This window comes from Alternaria rosae, assembly GCF_020736505.1.
Source record: "Alternaria rosae strain MPI-PUGE-AT-0040 chromosome Unknown BKA58scaffold_1, whole genome shotgun sequence".
Taxonomy (NCBI): Eukaryota; Fungi; Ascomycota; class Dothideomycetes; order Pleosporales; family Pleosporaceae; genus Alternaria; species Alternaria rosae.
The window spans coordinates 4,558,907-4,582,979 of NW_025763570.1; the positions used below are offsets into that span (position 1 = coordinate 4,558,907).

Here is a 24,073-nt window from a genome sequence, read left to right on the forward strand (position 1 = left end):
GGCCAAAAGAAAAAACGACGACGCAGACATCTATGCTTCTTCTGGAGCCGCTGGCATCCCCGACCATGCAGTCGATGTACAGCTCGTGCGCGCCTCGTGCTGATCAGCCTTCGTCGCATCGCGAACCGCAGCGTCAACGGCGTCGTGAAGATCGAGATGGAAGAACGGCCTATCAACCCCGTAAATCGGGTAAAACTTCTGCTTCTCACTCATAGAAGACTGCACCTCAAGTGCATTTGTTTCTGTGGAGTCCTTGCCCTGCTCTTCGTCCCTGGCTCCCATTTCTCTCCGTACGGCTTCTACTTCTTTCCGCTCTTCGCACGTCGCACCTGCGAGACTCGCCGTCACAGTGTAGGCTGGACACCAGTTTCCTGTGTACTCTGCAGTCACGGCAGCCGGGAAACCGAAACCTGCAAAGGCGAGCGCCTTGCGTGTCCACCGGTTGTGCACACCAGCAAAGTGCCATTCGACCAACCCGGGCGCTGCATGGCGATCCAGCGTGTCGCGCAAGCTCTTCAACCCGTCAATGCTGGTGATGTCGAGAATGTTGACGGTGGAGAGGTCGAGAACAACAGCTCGTAAGACGGGCAGACATGACGACTCTTCGATGAGCTTCTCAGTGGGGGGCGCGTCGCACCACAAACGATCGCAGGCGCGGATACCGTCATCTGCTTGTGTTCGGCGCGTGTTTGAGGTGATGTAAGAGGTAAGGTAGTCAACGTGATAAGCTTGGTTGATGTAGTTGAAGTTCTCGCTGAAACGATAGATGAAGACGCCGGGGTATGCCGGCTCTACGGTGATGTTCGGGTTGTGGTTGTCTGTAACGTCGTAAGGCATATACACTTGCCGAGCTTCTTGCATAGCTCCGATACGATGCGTTTGTTCGCCGTGTATTTGCGAAGTCCGCGACGCGCTCGATGTGGACACGGACTGATCGCAGGAGCGGTCGTCGCGCACGATGCGCGTCACCTCAACAGCACCTCGGAACTTGCCTGGGCTTTTTGCCATGCGAACGAGCAGCATGGCAAAAGATAGACCGACAGTGATGTAGATCGCCGTCTCGAGATCGGTGAAGAACGCGATGACAACACCACAAACCCAGATGAATAGTTCGAACGGCGACAGCTGGTAGTACTTGTGTAAATCCTTGGGTCCTTTGATCAAATCGACGGTGGAGTGTATGATCAAACCAGCAAGCGCTGCGTTTGGAATGTAGTAGAAGACAGCTGTAAGCGCATACAATGCCAACACTAGGACTACCGCGCTGAAGACGCCGGACAATGGAGTGCGCACTGCAGCCTTGGAGAGAACAGCAGAAGCACCGAAAGAGCCCGTGCACACATAACCACCCACGAAAGGACTCAGTATATTGGCAGCGCCTTGTGCGATCATCTCTTGTGAAGGAATGACGGTATAATTGTGTTTGCGTCCGAAATTCTTGGCGATGGCGATGTGTTCAACGATGAGGATGATGATGATCGCCGGGAGTTCTGTAGCCACCAAGCCGAAGAGCTCTCCGTCCATTTTTGGTACACCCGCATGACTGAAACCCTTCTCAATATGACCTACGATCCGGAACTTCTCTTCGCCTGCAGGTGTCGTCCTATGTACCAGCCAGCTGATAAGCGTGTAGAGCAAGATAGTGAATGTGAGACGTAGCGAGGAGATCATAGACCACATCTTCTTCTTTCGAGGTTGTCGCACCTCCATCTTGGCGCATAGGTTCTTGATCAAGTATAGGAGTACGATGGATGTGATACCGATCGCCGCATCCAGTCTTGCCGTGGGTAAGCCCTTCAAAAAATTGACGTACACCTTATACGGAGACTCACGCGTGTTGATCCCTGTAATACCCATCAAAGTCGGCAGTTGTGTTGAGATGATAGTAATACTGGCCGAGGTGACGAATGCGGAGATGGGAATGTACGGGATGAACTCGATGATGAAGCCGAGACGAAGGATACCGAAGACGAGAATAATGCTGCCAGCAAGGAAGCTCAGCGCATGTGCTATTTCCTGAGGTTGATACACGCCAGGGTGTTCCGCTTCAACTTTGCTGACCGCGCTTCCAATTAGCAAGGACCCGACTGCTGTCGTCTATTCTTGGGTTAGCTGGGTACTGCATACTGACATGACCAACTTACACCAATGACAATATCTCTAGATGTACCAAAGATCCAATATAAACATGCGCCTGTAAATGTAGTGTAAAGACCAAAGGCGGGTGACAGCCGAGCAAGCGAAGCATATGCCATGGCTTGCGGAACGACAACAAGACCGACCGTGATTCCTTCATTTTCTTAGCAATGACTAGCAAAAGATCCGAGGGTTCTGTACATACCAGCGACAGCATCTCCAGCCAGCCAATGTAAATTATATCGCCTCAGCCACCGTGCGCTCGGAAACAGCTCGCGTACATACTCTGCGGCGCCATGTGAGGTGGGAATGAATTCGCGGAACCATTCTGCTACGGAAGGATCTTCTTCGATGTACGTTTCCCCAACTGTTTCGTGCGCTATGTCCTTAAGTGAAGTCCTCTGCGCGCTGCGGTCTTCTGAAAAGGTGGGTAGAAATTTCATTATGTTGTTGTTGATGTCCGTAATTATGTGTGTGGATGGGACCAGGCTACCGGGAAAAATTGCGACCTTAAATTGGTAGGCGCATATACGCCAAGTCAAAGTGATGTAACAAAAATGAGGGTTGTGGTAGTTGCGTCCGGTCAAACGTTTTACGCCAATTTGGGAGGTCGTGGAATTAATACAATGACGAAGTTGTTTGCGGAGAGAAAAGAGGAAATCACCAGGTTATGAGTAGACGGACCGAACGTCTCTATAGGCATCGGGACGTGTTATCCATTGAATTGACGCACAGTCATGCGCTGTGCTTGGAGCATTTCACCGACGTTCCGAAACGCTTCGGGCGAGAGGTCTTGGCAAAAATCGCGCCGATAAGATACTGCAACTCACCGCTGTCACTTACCATTTCGAAAGTCGATACGCGTCTGAAACGCTATAATCAGTCTCTTCGGAAGTATTGAACTCCTCTTATGCTGTACCTGATGTCTTTAAACGCTCAACACGCGTGGTGAGGGTATGCAGTCGCGACGCGTAGGGTTCGGTACCGCGTCGGCAGGTTTGGCGAGCACCGCGGATTCACGAGCATCCATTATCTTGGCAAAACGGAAGTCGGTGTGGCAAAGCCGCAATTGGACGATGTTGGGACGTGAGGAGGTGCAGCTGATGATGGGGATGCGGCGACGAAGCGATCAGGAACAGTGTTCTGGTCCATGTGTCAGTGCCAAGCTTCACGCCACGACACTACGGCAAGCTTCAGGGGTCCACTTCGAGCAAGTGGTCGTGCGCGCTGCGGGGAGGAACCAACAGTTTCGTCACCTGGTCATTTGGGTGTTCGATTGACAGACGACATGAAGCTATCGCTGGCTCAGCTTTTGAAGTATCGACTGAAATGCTTTCTTTGACGTGGTGCTACGTACGTAAATTGGCTAGAGACTTCTCTAGAGGAAGAGCGGTCACGGAGAATTCCTACAACTTGACGCAACAAGCAAGTGTACATCGCATACGGCGATCATCTTGGTATGTATCTTGCCGAACGGGACTAAGTTCACGCATTCACCGGTGGTGCCCTGCGTGATCCTACCAGGACAAGCGTGCAGTAGACTCTTAGTCCAGTCCCCATGGATCTTCGAAGCCCGCAGCTGACTCGACGTCTTCCAGATCTGGTAGATCCGCATCATCGTCATCGTCGCCATCTTCCATTTCCTTATTCATATCACCCAGTCCTTCAACATCGTCGTCCTCGTCTTCTGCTCCATCCCCCGCGTGAGCATGCATAGAGTCCTTTTCGTCGCAGATACAGCAAGTGCATTCAACGTGCTCACCCTGGATTGTCATCCACTGGCGGATTATAGCTCGTCCCAAACGTTCTCCGCGGATGCACTCGCCATTCACGTACACTGAAAGGGACCCGTCGCGATTCTCAGCGAAGCCAAACTCATTCAGAGGCAGACCTGCAAAGTCAGCCGCCGAATGGTCCTCCTCGTCATCTCCGTCCCCGAGTTCCTCTTCTTCTCCAGTTTTGTCTTCGTCGTTCTCACTGGTCGCATCACCCTCGGCGCTTTGCTTGAGCCCTTCGATCTCGCCTTTGCACCAGTTGCACATGACTTTTGGCCTGATATCGGGTGTAAACTCCGTTCCGCAACCACACACATGAATGTGGCCTTGTCCGACCTCGGCTGCTATTGGAACATGGCAGCGCAGCTGTTCATCAACAGTAATCTCCCCGATGTAGCAGTGCATACACAACCATCGGTCTAGGAAGCGCTTGCGTAGGGTGCAAGAACAAGGCACCACACCTTGGTTCTGGCGTTCCAGGTAACAGGAAGGGCATGCGAGATCTTTGCGCTTGTTGACCGTCAGGTCGAGAAATGAGACGATGTTATTGCCAGAGTAGGGGTATTGTGTACGCCCACGGGGACTGATGAACTGGTGGATGCCTAAGTCCAGATCGAGAATCGGCTCAATCGGCTCAGGATCGCCTAAAGCACCGATCTCTAGGGGGATGTGAACGCGGCCCTGGTCATGGCGAGGCAGCATCTCCTTTACAGGCAGATGCCAGACACTGCCATCTGAGTTCTTAGGTGGATATACTGCAACAGCCGTGGGGTTAAGAAAGTAGTAGCCTGCCCACCATCGACGCTGATCGAGCCCAGAATCGTCTGTCATGAAGTTGTAGAAAACATGTATACGGCACTCGTCGCAAGTGTTGACACCACATCCCGTACACGGGTGTGACTCTGCTCCAAATCCACCCCTTGGGCAAACCATCACAGAATGGAAGGTCTTTGCTGGACAAGGGCAATGAGTGGACATCCTGACGAACGAACCGAATCCGGAGCACAGTGTCTTGGAAAGAAGGTTGGCCTTTGCGCTTGCATCGTCCATGCGAATGTGTCCATGGAGGGTTTGGCAGAGCTGGGTCAGAGTGATGAGCTCGTCCGGTACCAGGAGCGAGATTAGGGCCTGTATATCAGAATTAGTAAGGCACATATGGTAAGAGGCTTGCGAATGCATGCCTTACTTCTTGTATTGGGTACAAAGCTAGAGCGACCGCGAGGGGATTGGTGATGTTTGATACCGCCGGCGGTAGCGTCCAGGCGCGTTGCGCTGTCTGCTGCACTGACGACATCCCACAAAGCCTTTTTTGAACGTTTCCAGGACTGCGGAAATTATAGAAGCAGTCGCAATCGCAGTAGAGCGCGCCTGCACTGTCTGGCCTCGTCGAAAGGATTGTTCAGGTACGCCTGTTCCGGTTGGCGATTGGAGTTACTTCCACATTGCAGGGGCGCGAAAGAGGAAGACGGAAGTGCGTGCAGAATTGAATCAGTTAGATACCCGAGTGATGTCGTCGCGGAGTAAGAGCAAGAGAGGTGCGTGGCCCAAGTAGGCAGTCGCACATGGCACGTGCGCCAGTAGCAAACAAACACAATACCCACCTCCAAGTGAGATCAACAGCTACGGTATCTTCCGAAGAGTCGAGAACAGTGGATGGGAGTCATAACGACATGTAACATGCATGTTATTGCGCATTCAATCCGTTACTTAGCAACCTAGCTCTCCAAGTGAGGGCCCATATCACTTGACTCTGTCTCCCCTAAAACTGCATTGGCAACTCCCTCCTTGTCATACGCTTCCGACGTTTCCCACGATCCCTTTCAGGAGCTCAGGGACCATGACCCCAGCATCACCTTTGAACATCCAGTCGCCCGGCCAAACGCATCCTGGCTCGTCATAATACTCTTCGATATTGAAATATGCGACCCTCGCACCAGCGTTCTGAGCCTTGGGTATGTACATCGCAGCCGGAAGTACGACGCCACTCGTACCGATTACGAGCAACAGGTCGAGAGGTGCAGAAGCGATGAAGGAGTGTATAGCCTCGGTGAGGTCGCTCGATAGGCTTTCGCCGAAGAGCACGACGCTCGGTCGCATGAGGCTGTCGCACCGTGGACAATGAGGTAGCTGGGTATGATCGAGAGGAGGCAGAGGGACGGATGCGTCGCTGATATCAGATGTGATTGTGAGCGCCTCAGTGGCAGGATAGGAGACGGGCGTATTGTAGTCACAACGGTCGGTAGAGGCTGAGGCGTGCTTGCTGCATTTCATCTCGAACAGGGTGCCGTGCACTTGTGCGATCTGCTCGTCGGGTATGCCCGCTCGTTGACATAGACCTATAAGTGTTAATGGACATTGTTCCGGCTCTTAGCTTTGGGAAGTCTGCTTACCATCGATGTTTTGATTTATTGCGAAGAATTCACTCTTCTCCTTTGCAAGTTTCGCAAGCGCGATGTGCCCCCGGTTTGGCTTTGCCTCTTGCGCACGCTTCATCCGATCGCTGAAGAACCACCATACCCTCACTGGGTCCTGGGACAGAGCCTCGATATTCGAAAGGTCCTGAGGCTCTGTGCCTCTCCATGTTCTACCATGGCCGCGAAACGTCGAAAGGCCCGAAGCAACCGACAAACCAGCACCTATGAGGGCCAAAACCCGTTTGGATGATCGCAGGTACTGTGCGAAGGATGTGAACTCGTCCATGCCGATGTCAAGCGCCGGATCAGGTGTGGAAGTCCCGCGGAACTTGCGCATCTCTTGCTTCGCTCGAAGTGCTGATGTTGCCTTCGGTTTGGTAGATGATGAAGTCTGGGGGTTTCGGGGCGGAATGAGGTCAATTCCTCCGAGCGCAGTCGCCATTTCCTTCGTACGGAAACTACTTTCCGCTGTGGGAGGTTCGGTGTCGCTCGTCATGGTATTGGACGTGCCGTGAGACTTATGTCCAAAAGTAAAGGAAGACTGGAGCCCTTAATCAATGCACCTTGGTATGCTGAGTGGACGCCGTACGTTATTTGAGATGACTCATATGATCTTTATGTGTCTGCGCTCACAGTGGGTTGATCGAATTGCGATGACTCCGATCTCTACCTTGGGGTCGTTGCGTACGTTGCTAATCTGCCGGCGGCGTCTGAAGTGGTGACCTTGGAACGCATCGATGCATGACCACGGTGACAGTAGTGAGTCCGCGATGTATATTTGTGAAGTGACTTAGATCTCTCTTCTCCAGGAGAAGGAGACAACTATGAAGACACCGAGTATCTCTGAAAGATGCCTCAGCCCATGACTGTCGGTCGTACGTGATCTGTAGGACTGAGCCGCGTCGGTGACGCGTGACCTCGGGAAGCCCAACGCGCACCTGGAATGTACGCGTCACTCAGCACCCGGGAATAATGAAGATCTCCTCGACAGCTAGTGAGTGTTACAATAGGTGTGATTTCACTCAGCTGAACGTCGCAACTATGCAGTGTTTGAACGAATTGTTGCGAGGCCTGCCCGTAGTGTTGAGAACCGAGGGGCAAGTATGCGCGGTGCTGGCGGGCTGTTGATGACGCATGAAATACGCTAATTACGTCAGCGATGCGGCTGACTGTCATCCGACCACCCTCTTGCCGGCACTTCTCATCACCTTCACGAAATCTGCATCAGCCATTTGCTTCTTCAGTCGGAATGCGTTCTCTGCATATGTCATAGTTCAGTCGACCCGATCACCGCGGACTGCACCCCGACGAACTCTCTAGATCCTGACGACATTATCAACGTGTCACTATGAAGCAGAATGCCATCACGCGTACCACCGATCCAACCTCGTGTTCTACGCCAAAGCTACCACGACAGTGTTCTACTGAACGGTCTACAACATGATCACAGCTTATTATTTATTCGGTGACTAGACCCAGTGGTAAACAGTCGCAGTATCGAGTCCGACCAAGTGGATGACTGTTTGCTGCCTCTCTCGAACTTCGCCTAACATCTCCGCCCTTCCCAACGCGGTTGCGATACGATCACACTCATAGGCTATATCACCATTGATCAGCGTGAAAATATGCTCAATTCAGGGAGATACGTACAATCCAGACTGCGGAAGTCTTTTGCTTGCAATGGGAAGTCGATGATAGGCTCGTTTGTCTTGACGTTGCGCATATGACCCATCCTCGTCTCTGAAAATTTGTATGTACTGTGATATCGGCGCATCGCGGTATTCCAGATACTAACACGTACTCATCAATATGCCTTCCTCTGGTTCGGATCCTCCGAAATCACTTACTGTGCCTGAACTTGTTTGTTGAGAGCGATGTAGTTGTCATGCAGTTGGTCTACCTTTTCTTCCATCTCGCAGACTTGCCCCCGAAGATACTGCATAGCTTTCGCAACGTCTGTGCATCTGCGAAGGGGCGTTCGCGGGCTCTCCAGAATATTCAATATTGCGCGCTCTCTCTCTCATCGTGGCTCTTGGGTGGTTCGAGCTCTTGATCCCCTTATAATCATTACCTCACGTCGACCAAAGATCCATTGAAGGGTCTCTTCAACATCATCTGCTCTTGTACACCAGCTTCAACATGCGCAACAGACGAGCTGAACTCGCCAGCCTCGAAAGAACGGTTGTCGGTCTCCATGACAACGTGTTGCGTCTGAGGGCTTCGATGGATGCCGAAAATCGCATGCTGTCTGCTGTGTACAGGAATTTGTTGGCCAGATAAGCGAAGTAAGTGCGCATGAAGCTATGCTTGATCGTCATGCTAACAGTCGATAGAGAGCATAACGCAGACGCGATAGCTTATAACACTACAGCAGATCGCCAGACGAGACTGCTGCCTTTCTACAACACCGGGACCAACGAGCCAATTCGTGGTTTTCCCAATACGTTGGAATGCATTAACACCATGGGGCGTGAGTACAAGCTGTGGCGTAAGCTATCGATGAGTGCGAAGCTGACAGACCATTCTTGCACATCACCAGCTCGAATATGTGATCCGCATACTTGACCCCAATTATTTTCCAACCCCTTTGACTATTGAAGAAAAGCGAGCGCGGCTCCTTGCTATTGTTCAGGGTGTCGAGGAGGTTCGACCGTCCGGGCCCCTGCCACAAGGTCTCGGAAGCATCAGTCACAAAATCGATAACAGGACGGGAAGAATGGACTCCATGCGCAAGCACACAGCCGCTATATCGAATCGCTAGTCACGGTATAGAGACTAGATGGTTCGGGGACTTGGAGTTCGAGATACATATGGACTACTATACGTCATTATAGTCAAGAAATCCGGGGATTACGCAATATATCATCCTGTACCCAATCAATAGACCACCGCGTAGTCTGTCAAAGCTCGGCTGTGTAGTGCTGCCCAGTGATAGACCCAATCCAAAGATGCGCGTTGTAGAATGGAATATTGCGTCGAGGTTAATCGCAAATTGCGTGACCATAACGATGGTCATGTAGATGTACGTACTCAGACAGGCGATATGTTTGCACAAAGGGGATTGAGGTGCTCCTCAAGTATGGCCGACTCCTTGTGTCGGACTTCCTGTTCAGGCTGGCCATTCAAACGGGTAACAAGGACTTGATACTCCTCGCGCAACTTCGGAAACTTCTCCAAATCCCTAATGGCGAGTCTCTTCATGCGTATACCTATCTTCAGTGCTAAACCAAGGTTCTTCTTGCTATCCCGAGCGCGTTCTTTAAATCCACATAAGTTCTTGTTTCTATCCAGAAACGCTTCCGGTGAGCTGTAGTACTCATCAAAGCGATGAGCTTGAAGTAGCGCTGACAAGACGTTCTCTTCTTGGCGTGCATAGTAGAGGCCGTCGTTCTTGAATTCGCGAATTCGTTCCTCGAGATCCATGATGTTGGACAGCTCGTGTGTGGTTCCTGGGTGTGCTGCTGTGTACTTTTTCTTTGCAGCGTTGATGGCTGCAAAAAGTTGGCCGGTCGCTTGTGTGACTGCATCCCAGTTGGCGAAGCCGGAATTGATGATTGACTTTTTCAGGTCGCCGGTCAAGGCATGGTATCGGTCTTGATCAGACATCGTGTGAGTAGATGCAGAAAGTCCGCACGATCGACTAGGTGGTCCGATTTTGGGCATCTTTGTTGTGCGTAGAGTTGTGAAAGATGGTGTGGAAGATTGTTGTGCGCGCTGAGAAGAAGTCACATATACTGTCGCCGCGTAGTGCTTGAACCACGGTTCTCAACCAACTTTTTAGTGGATACAGCGAACAACTTGGGTAACTCGTGATACATTGGTACTGATACTTGGGAAAAGGGTTATTCTTTTGTGTAGCAGATCCAATATCTTGTCTCGCATATTCACACATCCATCGCTATCACGTATAGGCCTCGGGCATGGGGATGAAGGTCGCCGCCTAAATCCCCACTGTGCGCAAGTGTCTTTTGCGACAGTTTCGACTACCGAGTTCGTATTCGCATGGTATGTCGACTTTGGTAACCTTCAAAATGTCGAGGTGGTCAGCGCATCGGCCATCAATTGCTCCGAACCATATGGTAACTCACTCTTGCCTCACGACTATCTTTAGCCAGCTCTGGCTGTTGGCGTATCGGTAGCAGTGGCGCTATACCTTGGCTGGTATTCTTATTAGCTTCTCGCCTGGTCCAATAGGCGCATCACGTTACCGAAGATATGTCTCTTTTCACTTGTTTTTGCATGATCTCATCATCGTTCAACTTCTCTCTCCGCAGCTGCGCAAGCTTTCGCGACATCTCCGGACCTTTTGGCGCGCAAACTACTACCCACCCTCACGAACTCAACCTGTGAGCTCTGCGCACCTGCCGCGCTCATTGGCTGCGTACGCAGCTGCTCGGCTGGTCTCCAGATCATCGTCCAAAGCTCGCTTGCCAGGTTCATCGTGTAATCGAAAGCGCCTTCCAGTAAAGGCCATATCGGCTGGTGATACTGGTGGTCCATCGCGCGCGGTCGGTGACGGCCTTGAATGCGAATGTTGGGTATCTTGTTTCCTTCGGACTCGTTGTGTGCCAGAATATGTGCCTTATGAGGATGTTCGGCTATAGAAGGTAGTGGAAATGCGCCGAGAGATAAGGTCACAGATAAGGGAGTTGATATGGCACCGCAGTGATTGGAGCAGCACAGTGGGTCCAGCAGCCTTTACAGTTTGTATCCTCAAGAGCCCCGCAGGTAAGAACCGACCGCCTCTTCTTGTCTTCTTCTGTCCGCTATTGCACCGCGCTGATCATACTTGATGCCGGTAAAGTACACGCTGGTGATGTGCAGCCGCTCCTTCCATCAGACTCACGGGCTCAGCATTCCGCCTGTCATCGCAAGGGTCCAGCACGACTGCAAAACGACTGCTTTCTTGTCGGCAACTGCCTGAGCAAGGCCCTCTTGCCTTCGCGACCCATCCCATTTACTGTTCCCGCACAGCTTAAGAAAGACAAAGACCGCGTTGGTGATGTTGGTGAAGGAAAGTCGAGGGGATGCTGAGATTACTATGGCACTTACCTAGTAGTAAAACGAAGACCCAAATAGGACGCAAGTTAGACCCAGATGCACAGGTTTTTGGAGGCAGAGACGTTGACATCAGTGAATTCGATGGTGAACATGATGCCTTGAAGCATATGTATGAGATCGGTTCTCCGGAAAAGATGCTATGTTCAGGAAACTAGCAAGTTGTCGCGATGAGATAAGGGGAGGCCGTGAGATACATACGGACACTACTGCCCGTTCGTGATGGCTATGTTGAGATTAAGGCTCAAGAATTCGAGATAGCAAGTCAACCGTAGCCAGCCGTGAATTTCTTCACGCACGTTATCATGTCCTCTGAAGTCACGACCCGTCCGCAGAGATTGGATGTTGATCTGCAGAACACGATGATCGGTCCGCTGGCCAAGGAGCAGACCAGTCATTAGTCATAGGAGAATGTCGTGGATATACTCAACGAGTGGAGGGCATCGTAGCAACACCGAGGACCGTAGGTAAATGCAAGCGCATGTATGAACAAAGCTCCCCAACGTGATGATGGACGAAAGTGGCTGGGGATTTCCTCTCTTACGCCATGCAATGCCCGGACATCGTCCGGAGATGGCTCGGATCAAGATTTTGGCAGGACAAAAACATCACCACAGGACATCTCGGAAGTTTCCTCGCATAGCTTTACACGGGGCCAACGCGGCGGTATGCACCTAGACGATTCGGTGAACGGATGAACTATGCAAATCGAAAGTACATGGTATCTGGGTAGAGGACGAGACGATGCGGGTGCTTACTCCTGAGGCAGCATCGGCCGGCAGTACCGCTTCTGAAACACGCCATCGTTTGGCCTGATGTCTCAGGCATCAAGGTTGGCCCATGATAATTTATGGCAAAAGTCGAACACTGAGCAACGAAGTCTCGCGCATATTCTGCGAAGCTACTCCATTTTCCAACGAAAAAAGAGCAAAGAAGTTGGAGATACTTCCAACTGGACGGAATTGGACTTTCGCCCGAAGTGAGCAACGAACGCCGATCCGAACTGTTGTCCAGTTGCATCACGGCAGCAGCGGGTTATACTAACAGCAGGCATGCCAGAATCTATTCGCCTACCGGCGCCGACCACTAGCCGTACATCAACACCATGGCTATACCACCAGAGGCGCGGATCGCAGTGGAGCCGCTTGAACCACTCTTAGCAGCTGTCAGCCGGCTGAATATTCTTGGTAACGATGGCGCAACAGAAGTCGAGGAAGAGGAGATTAGACTCAGCGGACTTCGTCAGCATGGTCGAAGCCTTGAAAGATGAAGGGGCTCTCACAGCTGTCCCCGGAACCGAAGTACAAGAAGCGCGCTGGGAACAACACGCACAACAGTGCCGATCAACTCGGAAGATTCATCGCAAGCCCAAACCGTTGGCACTTTGGCACGGGAAGCGAGGGTTGACAATAGCGCCCCATCACTAAGTCTCTCAGCCAACAGCGCGTGCACGGCAATGTCCACCTGGCTATAGCCGCTGTCTTATTGCGCGGCGAATGATATGTGACAGCGCATCGTGATTGTGCTATCGTCAGCGTTGGGTCACTATCGACCGGGCTTGAAATGGATGGCGAGTGTGTTGGATCACTCGCTACCAGATCAGGTCCGCAGCTTGCCTCCGGTGAGTGATGTCTCGGTCATCCCGGGCGCGCGTTTGCTCAGCGATGGCCTTCATTGCCGTCGGATGCGCCATATGGAACAAGAGACGCTGAGCGAGTGTCTCCGCGGCTTGACTGCTGGCATGGCGCTGCTGCAGTGTAGGTGGGTACCCTCGAATAGCGTCACGTCACTGCCATGACGCCGCTGTCTGCTAGTACGCGCACTCGATCATCCTGAAGCCAGTCAGCGTGGACCCCTACAGCGTATCCACGCGCCCTTGATGACCGGCCGCGAGCTTTTTCGGGTGAGTGCGTGGCAGTAAGATGTCCTTGGCTGGCGAAATGGTTCGCCTTGACAAAAACCTGAATGGGCTTCGGTACTCACATCCTTCGCCTGGCATCTGAGCCGCCCAGGAGAGAACACGATGCAGCCCCTTTTCGCAGCGACAAGGAGCAACTCGTCCTGAGGCACCAGTCTAGCTTCTGTCCTCCTTGGTACTCGTGGATGTTACCTGGAAACCTCCAAGATATCTATTCAGAGCAGTTGTAAGCGAGACTGTCACAACCTTCTCCAACCGATCTCTATGTATGCGGCGTCGACACCCGCCAGATTGTAACCCTTCGTTGTCACTCAGCGTCACAGGGGGCTGCCAAACCATGCTGTAATCTAGATCACGTATCGGGTAAAAACAGCGACGACACGCCTTATGCACGAAGTAACAATACCATGTCCACTGGTCAAGAAGCCATCTCTGTCGCCGTGCCCTTGGGAATTCACTGTCATTACGCATACGCCAGCAACGCTAAAGGTGTACAACAATGGAATCCTGACGGTAGTAAAAATGTTGAAGAGACAGACGCCCGAAATGCCAAGGTATTTCAAACCCTGAAGATTCAAGTAAAAAGCGCCTCACAGTGTCATACTATGATGGTAGTTACACTCATGTTGCCCTTGATCATGTGATTTCACCTTCACGATTGTCTTGCGGAACTTTAACAACATCCGCGCTCGCTTACGTACAAAGATACGAACGGCATCTTTCATGGGTCTTGCGAAATTTGCCAAGCGTTTGCGCAGATACCATGCTCTGCCGTTGTGGGAAGCGGAGCTATATCAGCTCCGCATATAGCCTATGTACCTCGCCTCACGGACGACCCGAAAAGAAGCAACTTTCGGCGACACTATTGGTTACGACTCCACTTTCTATTTTTCACATTCGTCCAATAGATTTGCGGGCCGTTGGCGGCGGAGCTGGCACACGCATCGCGCTATGTTGTGGGCTACAACTTTTGGCGCGTCATCAAGACTTGACAGCACTGCGGCGCACAAAACGATGTGCAACACACAGAAGCAGCAAGAAAAGCCGGCTGCTTCGAAACCGGCCGACCATCTACCGGGCTCCTGGATTGTTGCCTCTTGCCTCTCTGACAGTGCACCGAAAAGGCGGGATGCGGCGACGGCACGGTACAACGCTCACTGCGCCGGAGTATTACTCGCGCCCGTTCGATATAATCCTTCACCGATTGACAGGGTACTGCGCTCATGCAGGTGTTCACAGCGCCAGTGCAGCATCGCGCAGCAACGCACCGAGCTAGCAAGCCCTTGTTGTCAATCGCCGCCGCGGTGGTGCGATGCAGATATTGACGCTTGGAGGTGACCGGTCAGACATCACTTATGGGTGAACCTCGGTGAATCTTGTGAGTATTGAAACACAAGTTCATTGACAGCTCAAGCATCGCGAGAAGCCCATTACGATGGAGATGACGTGGTCCCTAATCGTCTTGGAATGGGAGTATGCTGCCCATAAGTGTACAGCAGCGTTGGACTCAGTATACCTCCCCACATCAGCAGGTATACCTACGCCTCACGCGTCAGCGCCCTGGATCTGTTGAGACGCCTTTCTGCACGATGAACATGACTAGCGAATTCAGCTTCCATCAGATCGATGGCCGCGGATAAGCGAAGTCATTGCCAAATTGGGCCTTCACCCAACGGCCTCCACCTACTCCGGAGTACCTGCCGTGGCTCTGTAGTTCTCCCCACATACCGATGAAGCCTACATCCGCGATCCATCTCTAAGCGATGTCTCTCAGTAGCACAGGGTCTTGTCGATCACGAGTACACGATCTCCGCTTTGCGCCTCGCAATTACTTCACTCTTCATCAGCAATGGTAAACATAGCAATCGCCACCTCAACATGTAAACATGAAACGGCTGCCTTGCCACTGCCACATGGCCGACGAGGATGCCGTTACCAGCAAAAAGGCACAACATGAGGCTTCCCAATACCCAGTGCAGCGGCGTGTCGATCCCTGATGCTTCTCTTCCGCTTTCGCCTTCGGCGTATTCCGTTCGTGAATTCCACCATCTCCGTTCGTCGGTTAGATCAACAGTTGCTAGCTCCCGAAAGAAAGCGGAGTACACGCAAGAAGGAGATCGCTACTGCTACGGCACAGTGATGAGCAGAAAGGGAGCATCCATTACCATGGGGGGTGCGGCATAGGCGCAACAGGCAAGGGATTGCACGGTCAGGGTCCATGGAAAGTGTAAGCGAAAGACATGTGTGCCTGCGCCCATGGCAGTGGTCACGTCGGAAAAGCTTCATCATCATAATCATCATCATCAGCCCATCGGATGTATGTCTTTGGCAGAGATCGTCCTGCACAGGGTCAGCAAAACTTCCCTCTCGCCCCGGTTCAACCCCAATCCAGCATATGCCTGCCGCGGCATGCTCGTTGTGTGCGTGTGGCGACACCAGAGCTGGCTGCTAAGGACCAGGGTCGCCTTGGTACGGCCAGTAACCGACGAGCTTAGTGCTCAAGAGGGAATCTTACGGCAGGGTTCGTCGGATCGTGGTGCACAAACGGTCACTACTGGCTCGGGATTTGGACGAGTCGGATGCAAACCTGCGCATATCGTGAACGCCCAACTTGAAGACTTTTTTCTTCTGCTCCGCGGACTAGTAGGCAATAGTCATGAAGCTAGACGCATGTTTTATAGGGTGCTTTGGATGGTTTGTCTATCAACCGGTGTGCCCAACTTCCCTTTCGCGTCGCATTCACTTTCCAAAACAAACAACCGCGCCTTCTTCGCCTCCCGCGCCCGCATCCGCTCTGCATAATCTACCTGACCAAAGGACGCCATTTGGCGCAACAGTAGCGAGGTGTGTGCGGGAACAACGTACTATATCACTAACCCGGGTATTATGAACAAGGTTTATTCCCTTCCCGCATGCGACATGGTCTGCCCGCGCTTTCTTAATATCGAAAGTATGATCGGTTGGCGAGGGCTCATGTGTATCTTGGTAATGGGTGATAATGCCTTGGTGTCATTAGGTCGAGACGGCTGGGAAGCGGCGTGGGGAAGGGGTGGAGGCATTTGGAAAACGGTAGTTGTGTGGACTGGGCATTGAGCATGGGGCTTCAAGTGTTGCGTATGGGTAGTGATGTACTGCTTGCTTGACTACTCTCTGAACTGGTCAGTGAAGAGGTGTCAGCGCATTGATTTGGAATTGAAATCTTTCACGCTTGTAGTTGAAGCTCCCATTCGCATGATGTCGATACTATAACAGCATGAAGTTTGACTTGAAGCATCCGCGACCGGACGCAACTCCGATGACACCACCACCACCACCATCACCACTTGCAAAGCATCATGCCATGCGCATCCAGATCTCATGATAATATCGACGTGTAACATGAAGCTTAGCATCTGATCTCATCTTCGCGGCCATATTCGTCTCAGATTCGCATCTCAAACTGCTTGATCTGAAACCCATAGTTGAGACGTAAGCCACAACCCCGGCATTGACACACGGTCATCAGCGAACATGATGCGCATGATAGCATTCCAAATTATGATAGCAAGTGCGGGTTATGATTTACATGCTTTCGAGAAGCGCGATCGCATATCGCGTGTCGAAGATGCGATGGCCAACCCAGGTACAGTTATTTGACATTAGATGACGGGTGTCATGCCTTGAGAGATAGACGTAGGAGATAATAAATGGGTATTTCGAGAACCAAGCGCAAAATGCAGTTCTGGTCTCGAAGACCGTAGTCTACTAAGACATGCAAAGTGTGAAGGAGATATCTGGCAAGGTTGTGTCGCACAGAAAGAAGCAACGATTATGTATAGAAGAGAATAGATGCAATGCATGGATGTAAATAAGCAAAAGCATATGACGGTACCGCCGGTGATGTACAAAGGAGAGGATGTAGTGATGAGTAAAACAAAGACCAATGAAAATGCGCCCCTTCCGACTCTGCCTGGGTATCGTTTCCTTCTCTTTCACTCCCTACACCCTTGTTGTGTATCCGGAACGCTGGCCGACTCTTTCTCAATGCCGTCCATATCAACTCAAATCTCCAACAGCTCACTGGATAATGTGATACCAGCCCGAGCCGTCTCTTTCCCAACGCCACCGCAATGCTGGACTCGCTTGGAATGTGTCGCGCGTCGAAGGAATAATCGTTCGTAGCCTCCAAAGTATGCAGGTAATTTGTAAAGGAGTGTGTATTGGAAGAGGAAGGGCATACCGGTGGCCCAAATCGTGGTACGTCGTAAAGGAAATGTGTTTAGTGATTAGAAGGCTGGTGTGTGCCCCAGAAGAGATATTGCAAATGCCGAAATCGATCGCAGAAAGGCAGATTTGTGTCCAGCACAAACCCCGCGATACTGCCCACCTCCGCATACGCTCATGCTCGCTGTTCATATTTTTGTTCTCACCATGCACGCAAGCCCTCGAACTGGCCAGCCAGCCCATCGCAGTTAGAGTCGGCCAGTCATTGGTAACTTGCGCCGGGATCGCTGGGACCAGCTGCCATTTGAGACGAGGAATAGGCAACCTGGTGTTGATGTTGTCGATGTTGTGATTCTTCCTCCTCCTCTTCCTGCGCAGCCAACTCCACAGCCTCAAGTTGCTCGGCCTTGTCCTTGCACGCGGTAGGCGAGAAGCCACTGCCAACCTTGGATGAAATGATGCGCCATCGATCGTTCTCGTACTCCTGCATAGCGTTGCGAAGCTTTACCACCTGTATTGCCGGTTATGGTTAGCATGTCGGAGATTGTGGATGCGATGCACGACGTCGCGCGTTTCATGACTAGGGTAGCGACTTACCATCTCATCCGTCCAGACAGTGGTCTTTGCTTTGAGCTTCGTGCAATATCGTACTTGGAGTGTGCCAGAACTGCGGCCAGGGAAGAAGTCGGCGATTTGCTTCCAGGTGAGATTTTTCTTCTCTTTGAGGTCGACGAGTAACTGGTCGTCCTCGGGCGTGAACTTGAGCTTTGGGCCGCGGGGTCGTTGCGCTGGCGGGGGCATCCCTTCTTGACCTACTACGCTAGGAGGGCCATGGTGTTGAGCGGGAGAGGGAGGTGCGCCCTCCATCGGGTGATGTCTCTTACTGCGATGAGTATTTGGTAGATGGTGGTGATGTGTGGGAGGTAAAGAGGACTGCGGAGCTGGCGGCGGATACTGTTGAAGGGAGTAACCCTGGGTCGCGTGCTGTAGTGAGACGCTTCCCGTTGCTTGTGCGTAGGGATTGAGCTGCTGCTCTAAGCTCGGAGGCAGTTCGTGCTGCAAATCGTCCTGGTGGCTGCGCTTGCGTCCGGCGGTCTGCTGGGGCGGCGGTGGGTAGCCCACGTTGTAGGAGGATGGAGAGTGTTGCGACATGGAGTGATGGCGCAAAAGATGGGGTTGATGTAATGAATGTGTGTCGATGTCTGTGTAGGTAGGATGGTGGCCGGCGCCGGCATGTTGGAGCGTTTGAGACTGGTGTGGCTGCAGGAAGGAGTGAGGGTGGTATCCCGGAGGCAATCCGGTATGGGAATGGAGGACATTTTGATGTTCGACGTTTGAGGTCGGTATGTGATGTTCTTCCCCGGCATCGCCTGGTACGCTGTAGTCGAGGAAAGGGCCTCGATAGGGACTCGCCAGTGTTGCGATCACGCATGGAGACTACCAGAGCTAGGTTGCTCTGGCAGGCCGCCGCAGTGAGACCTGAGCCAGAAAAAGGATGCCTGGTTTGAGTTGGTGTTCAGAGTTGCGATGGCTGTATCGCACGCGTTTGGGTATTTCGAATTTTGTTATATTGACAAATGTTGGAGCAAGAAAGGCCTAGGGGAACGCGCCATCGGTCGAGGTCTTATCGCGTGTGTTAAGCGTCTGGGTTGTCGAATATAGGTTGTAGCCGTGTAGGGAACAAACGAAAAGTACTTATGGCTGGGGATGCTCGTGGAATATAAGATTCCTGCCTGATGGGAGAAGGCATTAAAAATCTCGGGCAGTAGGTCCCTTCAAAAGCCCGGTCCGTCTTGTGCGATTGCCACACGGACACAGGATCCAAGCATGTACAGTAATGGGTCGTCCCCACGAGACGCTCTGTTCCTGAGGAGCACCAAATGAGCTTAGTAGGGAAGGCCCAGGAACTGATTCTACGTCAAGCATAATGCGGTGATCAATGACAAGGAGGGGTCCCCCGGCATGCGATCTGGACGAGTACAATAATGCCAGGCCCGGGTCGTGAGTGGCTGCTGATGCAAAATGAGATGGGCATGAGGTACTGTGCCCGGCTTGCGAGGGTCGGTGGGGCCCGGGGCGTGCGCGGTCCATGCCATCGTCGTTTATTTCTAGAATGCCACCAGAAAGATCTCCAACGCCGTTGCAGGCGCTGCAGGAGGGATCCTGGCGCGGCGTGGTGGCCAGGAGATATGCATTGAAGACGTTCTGAACCGGCTAGCAACACGGCAGGGGCTCGAGGCGATTCCCCGAAGAGGCAGCGCCACGAGCGAGCGCCGTCTGCCAGATTGATGAGACACAGTCTACCAGACACGGAGCCAGGAGCGCGGGAGAGGTGCTCGGGTCATGCTCGGAGGCGACTGCTTCCAAACGGCCTGTCAGAAGGGTGCTGTGACAATGATGGCATTTTTTTCATGGCATCTCAATGGCATACACGCCCTGTGCCTCAGTCGACGGCACTTCATGCCTGGAAGAGCCTTACCCGGGCTCAGGGCCCCATGAAGCATGATGCTGCTGGCGAAGAAGCGGTACTCGGATCAGGGCAGGACAGCTGCCTCTGCCGGCATTTACGCAGCCGTAGCACCCGCCTGTAAGCAGTGGGACCGAGCGATGGCAGGGCTCTCGGTCATGGTTCTCTAACGCATAGGCATGACGGCCTCAGATTGGCTCATGCGTGGGCCGTTTCAAGGTATAGAGTCAGACCCTGCCCTATATGCGCTTCGTCACCCCCCGTGAGTTGGGATCTACCAGCCACAGAAATATCCCGACGCCCGCATTGGATGACGCACTTCGGCATGCTGCAGATGCAGCGGGTGTACGGAGTGCTGGTGGCAAGTAGAGATGGGCACTGCAAAAGAGTCTACCTGAGACAGCAGCCAGGTGTTGGAGGAGGGCGAATGCGTGAGGCGTTGTGGGGGAAAGGAGCAAGCGAGGTCGACAGCGGGCTCGCCTGAGTAGCGAGTTCCCGATTTTAGCGTCGAGGTCGAATCGCAGCCGGCCGCGATCTTCTGGCCCGCAAGCCTCGCATACAGGTCATCTCTCGACTGCATGGGCGAGATGAGGCATCGTGACTCCAGTGCGTCGTGCCGCTGTCTACACGGTCGCCCTATGTACGCCACGACGGATGCGCTCTCCGAAGAGGCAACCGCATCCTCCTGGCGCGCCCTCACCACCAACCGCTCTCACGTGACAGCCTACACGACCGACGCGCTCCCCGGCTGGTGGCTGGGATCTCCCTGCATCTGCAGCCCCCGCTATGACCTCACCGCCGTCGCCATGTACGACTTTCAGGCCTAGCGATAGTCTGCCAATCTTCAAGTACTCGACCAACGGCGCATTATCCATTTAGGCTGATGCACGCCATTGCAAACTATAGGCTCGCGGAACTGCACGATGCAGCCCTCACCACGCTCCGTCCAACAGACCGCGCACTTCACCGCAGCCACGCCGCCATGTCATCTGGCCTGCTTCGTGAGCGGAGCGCGTGCAGCGCATGTACAAGGTGAGTAGAAGCGTTGCGTCGCATTGTGGGCGACCAAGTTTCTCCGACGCGCAATCTACTGTCAACGTTACGGCACGGCTTCTTGCAAGCGCGTCGCGACCACATCTTGCGCCCGTTAATATGGTTCGGTAGCATAGCCGGAGCGTTCGTCTGGGACTCTGGGTAACTCATGCCGTTACACGTGGGCGTCGCAACTAAGATCGCCCCAACGACACCGTTAATCGCACGAAAGAGAAAACAGCGATCATCCTATGCGCCATTATTGCTACACTGACGGCAAAGCCGCGTCGTCCATGGGTGCTACAAATAGCCAGGCGGTTTCTGCAGATCTGCGTGCGGCAGTAGGTGAGGCGGAACGTTGAGGTGTGGTGTGGCGAGGGGTTGAAACTTTCAACGAACCGCTGCTGCAGGCTACCGAAACCAACTCTTCCAACTGTTCGTTGACGTGAAACGATGACACAAGCAAGATCGGCCAATGGCCGCTTCGACAGGCAAGACTTTTGGATGCTCCCCCCCACATGCGACAGTCCGTTATGGCATGGATACATTGCCGACTATTGCTACGTAAAGACATTCGATATTATCTCCAGGATGGAAGCTCCTTCGCAGGACTACTACCAAATCCTGTAGCGAAAAGATAACCGGAGACAAACACAATAACATTGGTCAGCGTTGCCGAAAACTGCTAAGCATCTTTTGGAGAGAAGGCGACTAATGCCTTGTATACTCCGCTGCCAAGAACCACGCCCGCAAACACCAAGAAGGACGAACGGATGCCCACAGCACTTTTGCGCATGCGATGCTCGATCAAGATAGGAAAGCTGGTATCATAAGCGGGCCCCACCGCGCTAATTCCGGAAAGATGCAGACTGTGATCATAAGTGTCCTTCAGTACTTGCCGCCAAAATTCTCCTTTGCGTACTGCTCGCATGCCTGGTGCACGTCAGCACAAGCCCGTCTACACGAAGACTACGTGCGGAAACGGTCAAGACATACTTTTGCAGGCTTGCCGACCTTCTGACCGATGACCTTCCATTTGTTGGCATCGTATTCTTTGATGGCGGCAAGCAGCGCAGCGCTCTTCTTACTCATCAGCACACTCTCGAAGAGACGGAGATATAGCCTCTAACTCACTTCATCCTCAGCGAACTCGGCATAGTGCATGTCCTTGAAGGTCAGTGAGAGGGTCCGCAGTGGAACAGTACTGGTCGCATGCCCACCTTGTACCAATGTTTCTTTACACTCCCTTCTGTCCGCTGCGGGAACGTCTACCAAAGGCCAAGTCAGCTAACTGTTCTTCGGGAACACGGCAGCTGTCTGATCCGCCAGGCGCTCTCCTCACCTTTGCGATCTCGCTCCAGCTGTTTCCCGCATCTCTCATTTGTTTCAATCGCAATTCCTCAGCTGGCGTCCAAGGCGTATTTGTCCGACTCTTCTTAGTCTTAGGCTCCTGCGCAGCATCAATGTCAGCCGTCGGTGGCAACACAGCACTGCTCGCTTGCGGCTCTGCACTATCTGCAGTACTCGCCATCTGATCTTGAGGCCGCCCAAGGGTTACAGACTTGCGCTTTCGGCTCGTAGGAGATGGTAGTGGCGGTTGAGCGCCAGTGTGAGCCTCTGGATTCGCCGTGGTGAATGACGCCGCTGGCTGTAGACTGGGCAGCTCTGGCGGCCCAGAGTACTGAACGTTCGGTTGGGGGTTCGCTGCAATGGGCGACGGTTTCAGGCTACGCTTGGTGGAGGGTGAGGAGCTGTCAGGGGCCACAACGTCAGCGCGCGCGGCAAGGTACCAAGTCGAGTAGGGGAAGTATCTCAGAGTCGCAGAACGGGGACAAGACGAGACGGATATAGTGGAAAGACTCACGACATGGCGGCAGACGGGGCGATAAGACCTAAGCCAGGCAGGCGGCAGCACGAGACAGCTTCACTGGGGAGAGCAGGATGCGCCTATAGAGTGTAGTGTCATGCTCGTATATTACAGCTTCAGGACCACTTTCAGAGGGTACGACGGCCAGACTGGAGGCAGTAGATCATCATGATATCCAAGGAAGCAGATGGCCTGTCGGTGCGAGCGCTGATCAAGTACAAGGGATACAAAGAGGGTCAGGTTGGCAGCAGATGGGCGAATAGGAGGATGGCATAGGCATCATGGTGGAGGACGAGGGCGACGCTGTGAGGTTAAGTGGCCGAATGCTAGCGGGGGTCGGCGCCCAAGATGGGGAGGGCAAGTACTAGTACTTGCCCGCTAGTGAATGGAAGGCGGTGGTCGAGGTATAGATACGCGGGGACGCGCTGCAGACAAGAAGCGGGGTAACAGGCTCTAGGGCCCGGCTCTGATGAACAGGTGGCTTTGAGGTTACGAGGACAGCGCGACGAGTGCTTAGAGGGCAGCGGAGGTAGAGTGCGCAGCGCGTGACTGCTCCATGCGTGTCCAGCTTCATGCGAGTGATGCGGAGCGCCCCCGATCGGGTGTCGCGACATGATGACTGTGTATACAGACAGCCACGGCGCTGGCGGAGTAGTGGGAGAGACAAGTGCATGCTGTCATGAGTGTCATGGCGATGCCCATGCCGGGGCGGGTCGAGTGACTCCAGATCATGTCACCGTCGAGTCGCTACCAGGCCAGATGGCGTGCCGTAGTGGTGACGGAGTTGCTGGCAGCTGGAGCGGGGCAGCGTGCATGGACCGGCCGCTCTTTCCTCGAGTGGTGCTCGTGCCTTCCAACCTCATCATCGGTCAACAACACAGCGGGAGGTCGCCATGGCCATGGCGAGAGTCGCACAAACACGACCACGTCAGGCGGCTCCTCTGCTCGATAATCTATCTCACAACCTGCCGCTTGACCGCCAATGGCGCCCTCACCACCGCAGAAATTGTGCTGCGATTTAGCCCGGCCTCAGTCGTCGCCGAGTGCGAGCCATCCCTGTCTTCTCCACACGGCCACTGCAGCAGCGGCTTGCAACGATGGTACCAAACAAGGACGTCTTGCGCTCATCAGCAACACCGCTGGGCGCGGGGAAGAAGACTAAGGTAATCGATATGGTGCTGCCGGACCGTCCTGAGTACTTTG

At 53.2% G+C, this 24,073-nt stretch overlaps 5 protein-coding genes across 5 annotated transcripts; all 5 read right to left on the reverse strand.

Annotated features, from left to right (window-relative positions):
- Positions 1-30: 30 nt before the first annotated feature.
- Positions 31-2,579, reverse strand: BKA58DRAFT_408075 (sulfate permease 2; the record flags this gene model as incomplete). The annotated part of the gene is made up of 3 exons (XM_046172063.1): positions 31-2,097; positions 2,145-2,290; positions 2,342-2,579. The coding sequence occupies 3 exons, from the start codon at positions 2,577-2,579 to the stop codon at positions 31-33; spliced, it is 2,451 nt and encodes an 816-aa protein (XP_046031929.1).
- A 969-nt stretch (positions 2,580-3,548) lies between these two features.
- On the reverse strand, positions 3,549-5,244 carry BKA58DRAFT_29064 (uncharacterized protein). The gene has a single exon (XM_046166871.1). It carries the CDS (start codon positions 5,088-5,090, stop codon positions 3,681-3,683), a length of 1,410 nt encoding a protein of 469 aa, XP_046031930.1. The 5' UTR covers positions 5,091-5,244; the 3' UTR covers positions 3,549-3,680.
- A 455-nt stretch (positions 5,245-5,699) lies between these two features.
- On the reverse strand, positions 5,700-6,611 carry BKA58DRAFT_305829 (putative SIR2 family histone deacetylase; the record flags this gene model as incomplete). Its single annotated transcript, XM_046167078.1, has 2 exons — positions 5,700-6,247; positions 6,302-6,611. 2 exons carry the CDS (start codon positions 6,609-6,611, stop codon positions 5,700-5,702), a joined length of 858 nt encoding a protein of 285 aa, XP_046031931.1.
- An 11,155-nt stretch (positions 6,612-17,766) lies between these two features.
- Positions 17,767-18,656, reverse strand: BKA58DRAFT_434802 (MYB DNA-binding domain-containing protein; the record flags this gene model as incomplete). Its single annotated transcript, XM_046173289.1, has 2 exons — positions 17,767-18,015; positions 18,102-18,656. 2 exons carry the CDS (start codon positions 18,654-18,656, stop codon positions 17,767-17,769), a joined length of 804 nt encoding a protein of 267 aa, XP_046031932.1.
- A 3,065-nt stretch (positions 18,657-21,721) lies between these two features.
- Positions 21,722-23,177, reverse strand: BKA58DRAFT_29333 (uncharacterized protein). Its single transcript, XM_046166879.1, has 6 exons — positions 22,868-23,177; positions 22,346-22,754; positions 22,224-22,271; positions 22,138-22,170; positions 22,000-22,083; positions 21,722-21,936 (listed from the first exon to the last, which is right to left on the reverse strand). Exons 1-6 carry the CDS (start codon positions 22,870-22,872, stop codon positions 21,892-21,894), a joined length of 624 nt encoding a protein of 207 aa, XP_046031933.1. The 5' UTR covers positions 22,873-23,177; the 3' UTR covers positions 21,722-21,891.
- Between the last annotated feature and the right edge of the window lie 896 nt (positions 23,178-24,073).

Bases quoted from the DNA above. Each gene is read 5' to 3' on its own strand.
- BKA58DRAFT_29333 (XM_046166879.1), bottom strand. The intron at 22,171-22,223 runs GTGGGCATGCGA...CTGACCTTCAAG, and splicing joins TAAAGAAACATTGGTACAAG to GACATGCACTATGCCGAGTT. The intron at 22,084-22,137 runs GTGAGTTAGAGG...ATGAGTAAGAAG, and splicing joins CCGAGTTCGCTGAGGATGAA to AGCGCTGCGCTGCTTGCCGC.
- BKA58DRAFT_29064 (XM_046166871.1), bottom strand. From the start codon at position 5,090: ATGCATTCGCAAGCCTCTTACCATATGTGCCTTACTAATTCTGATATA.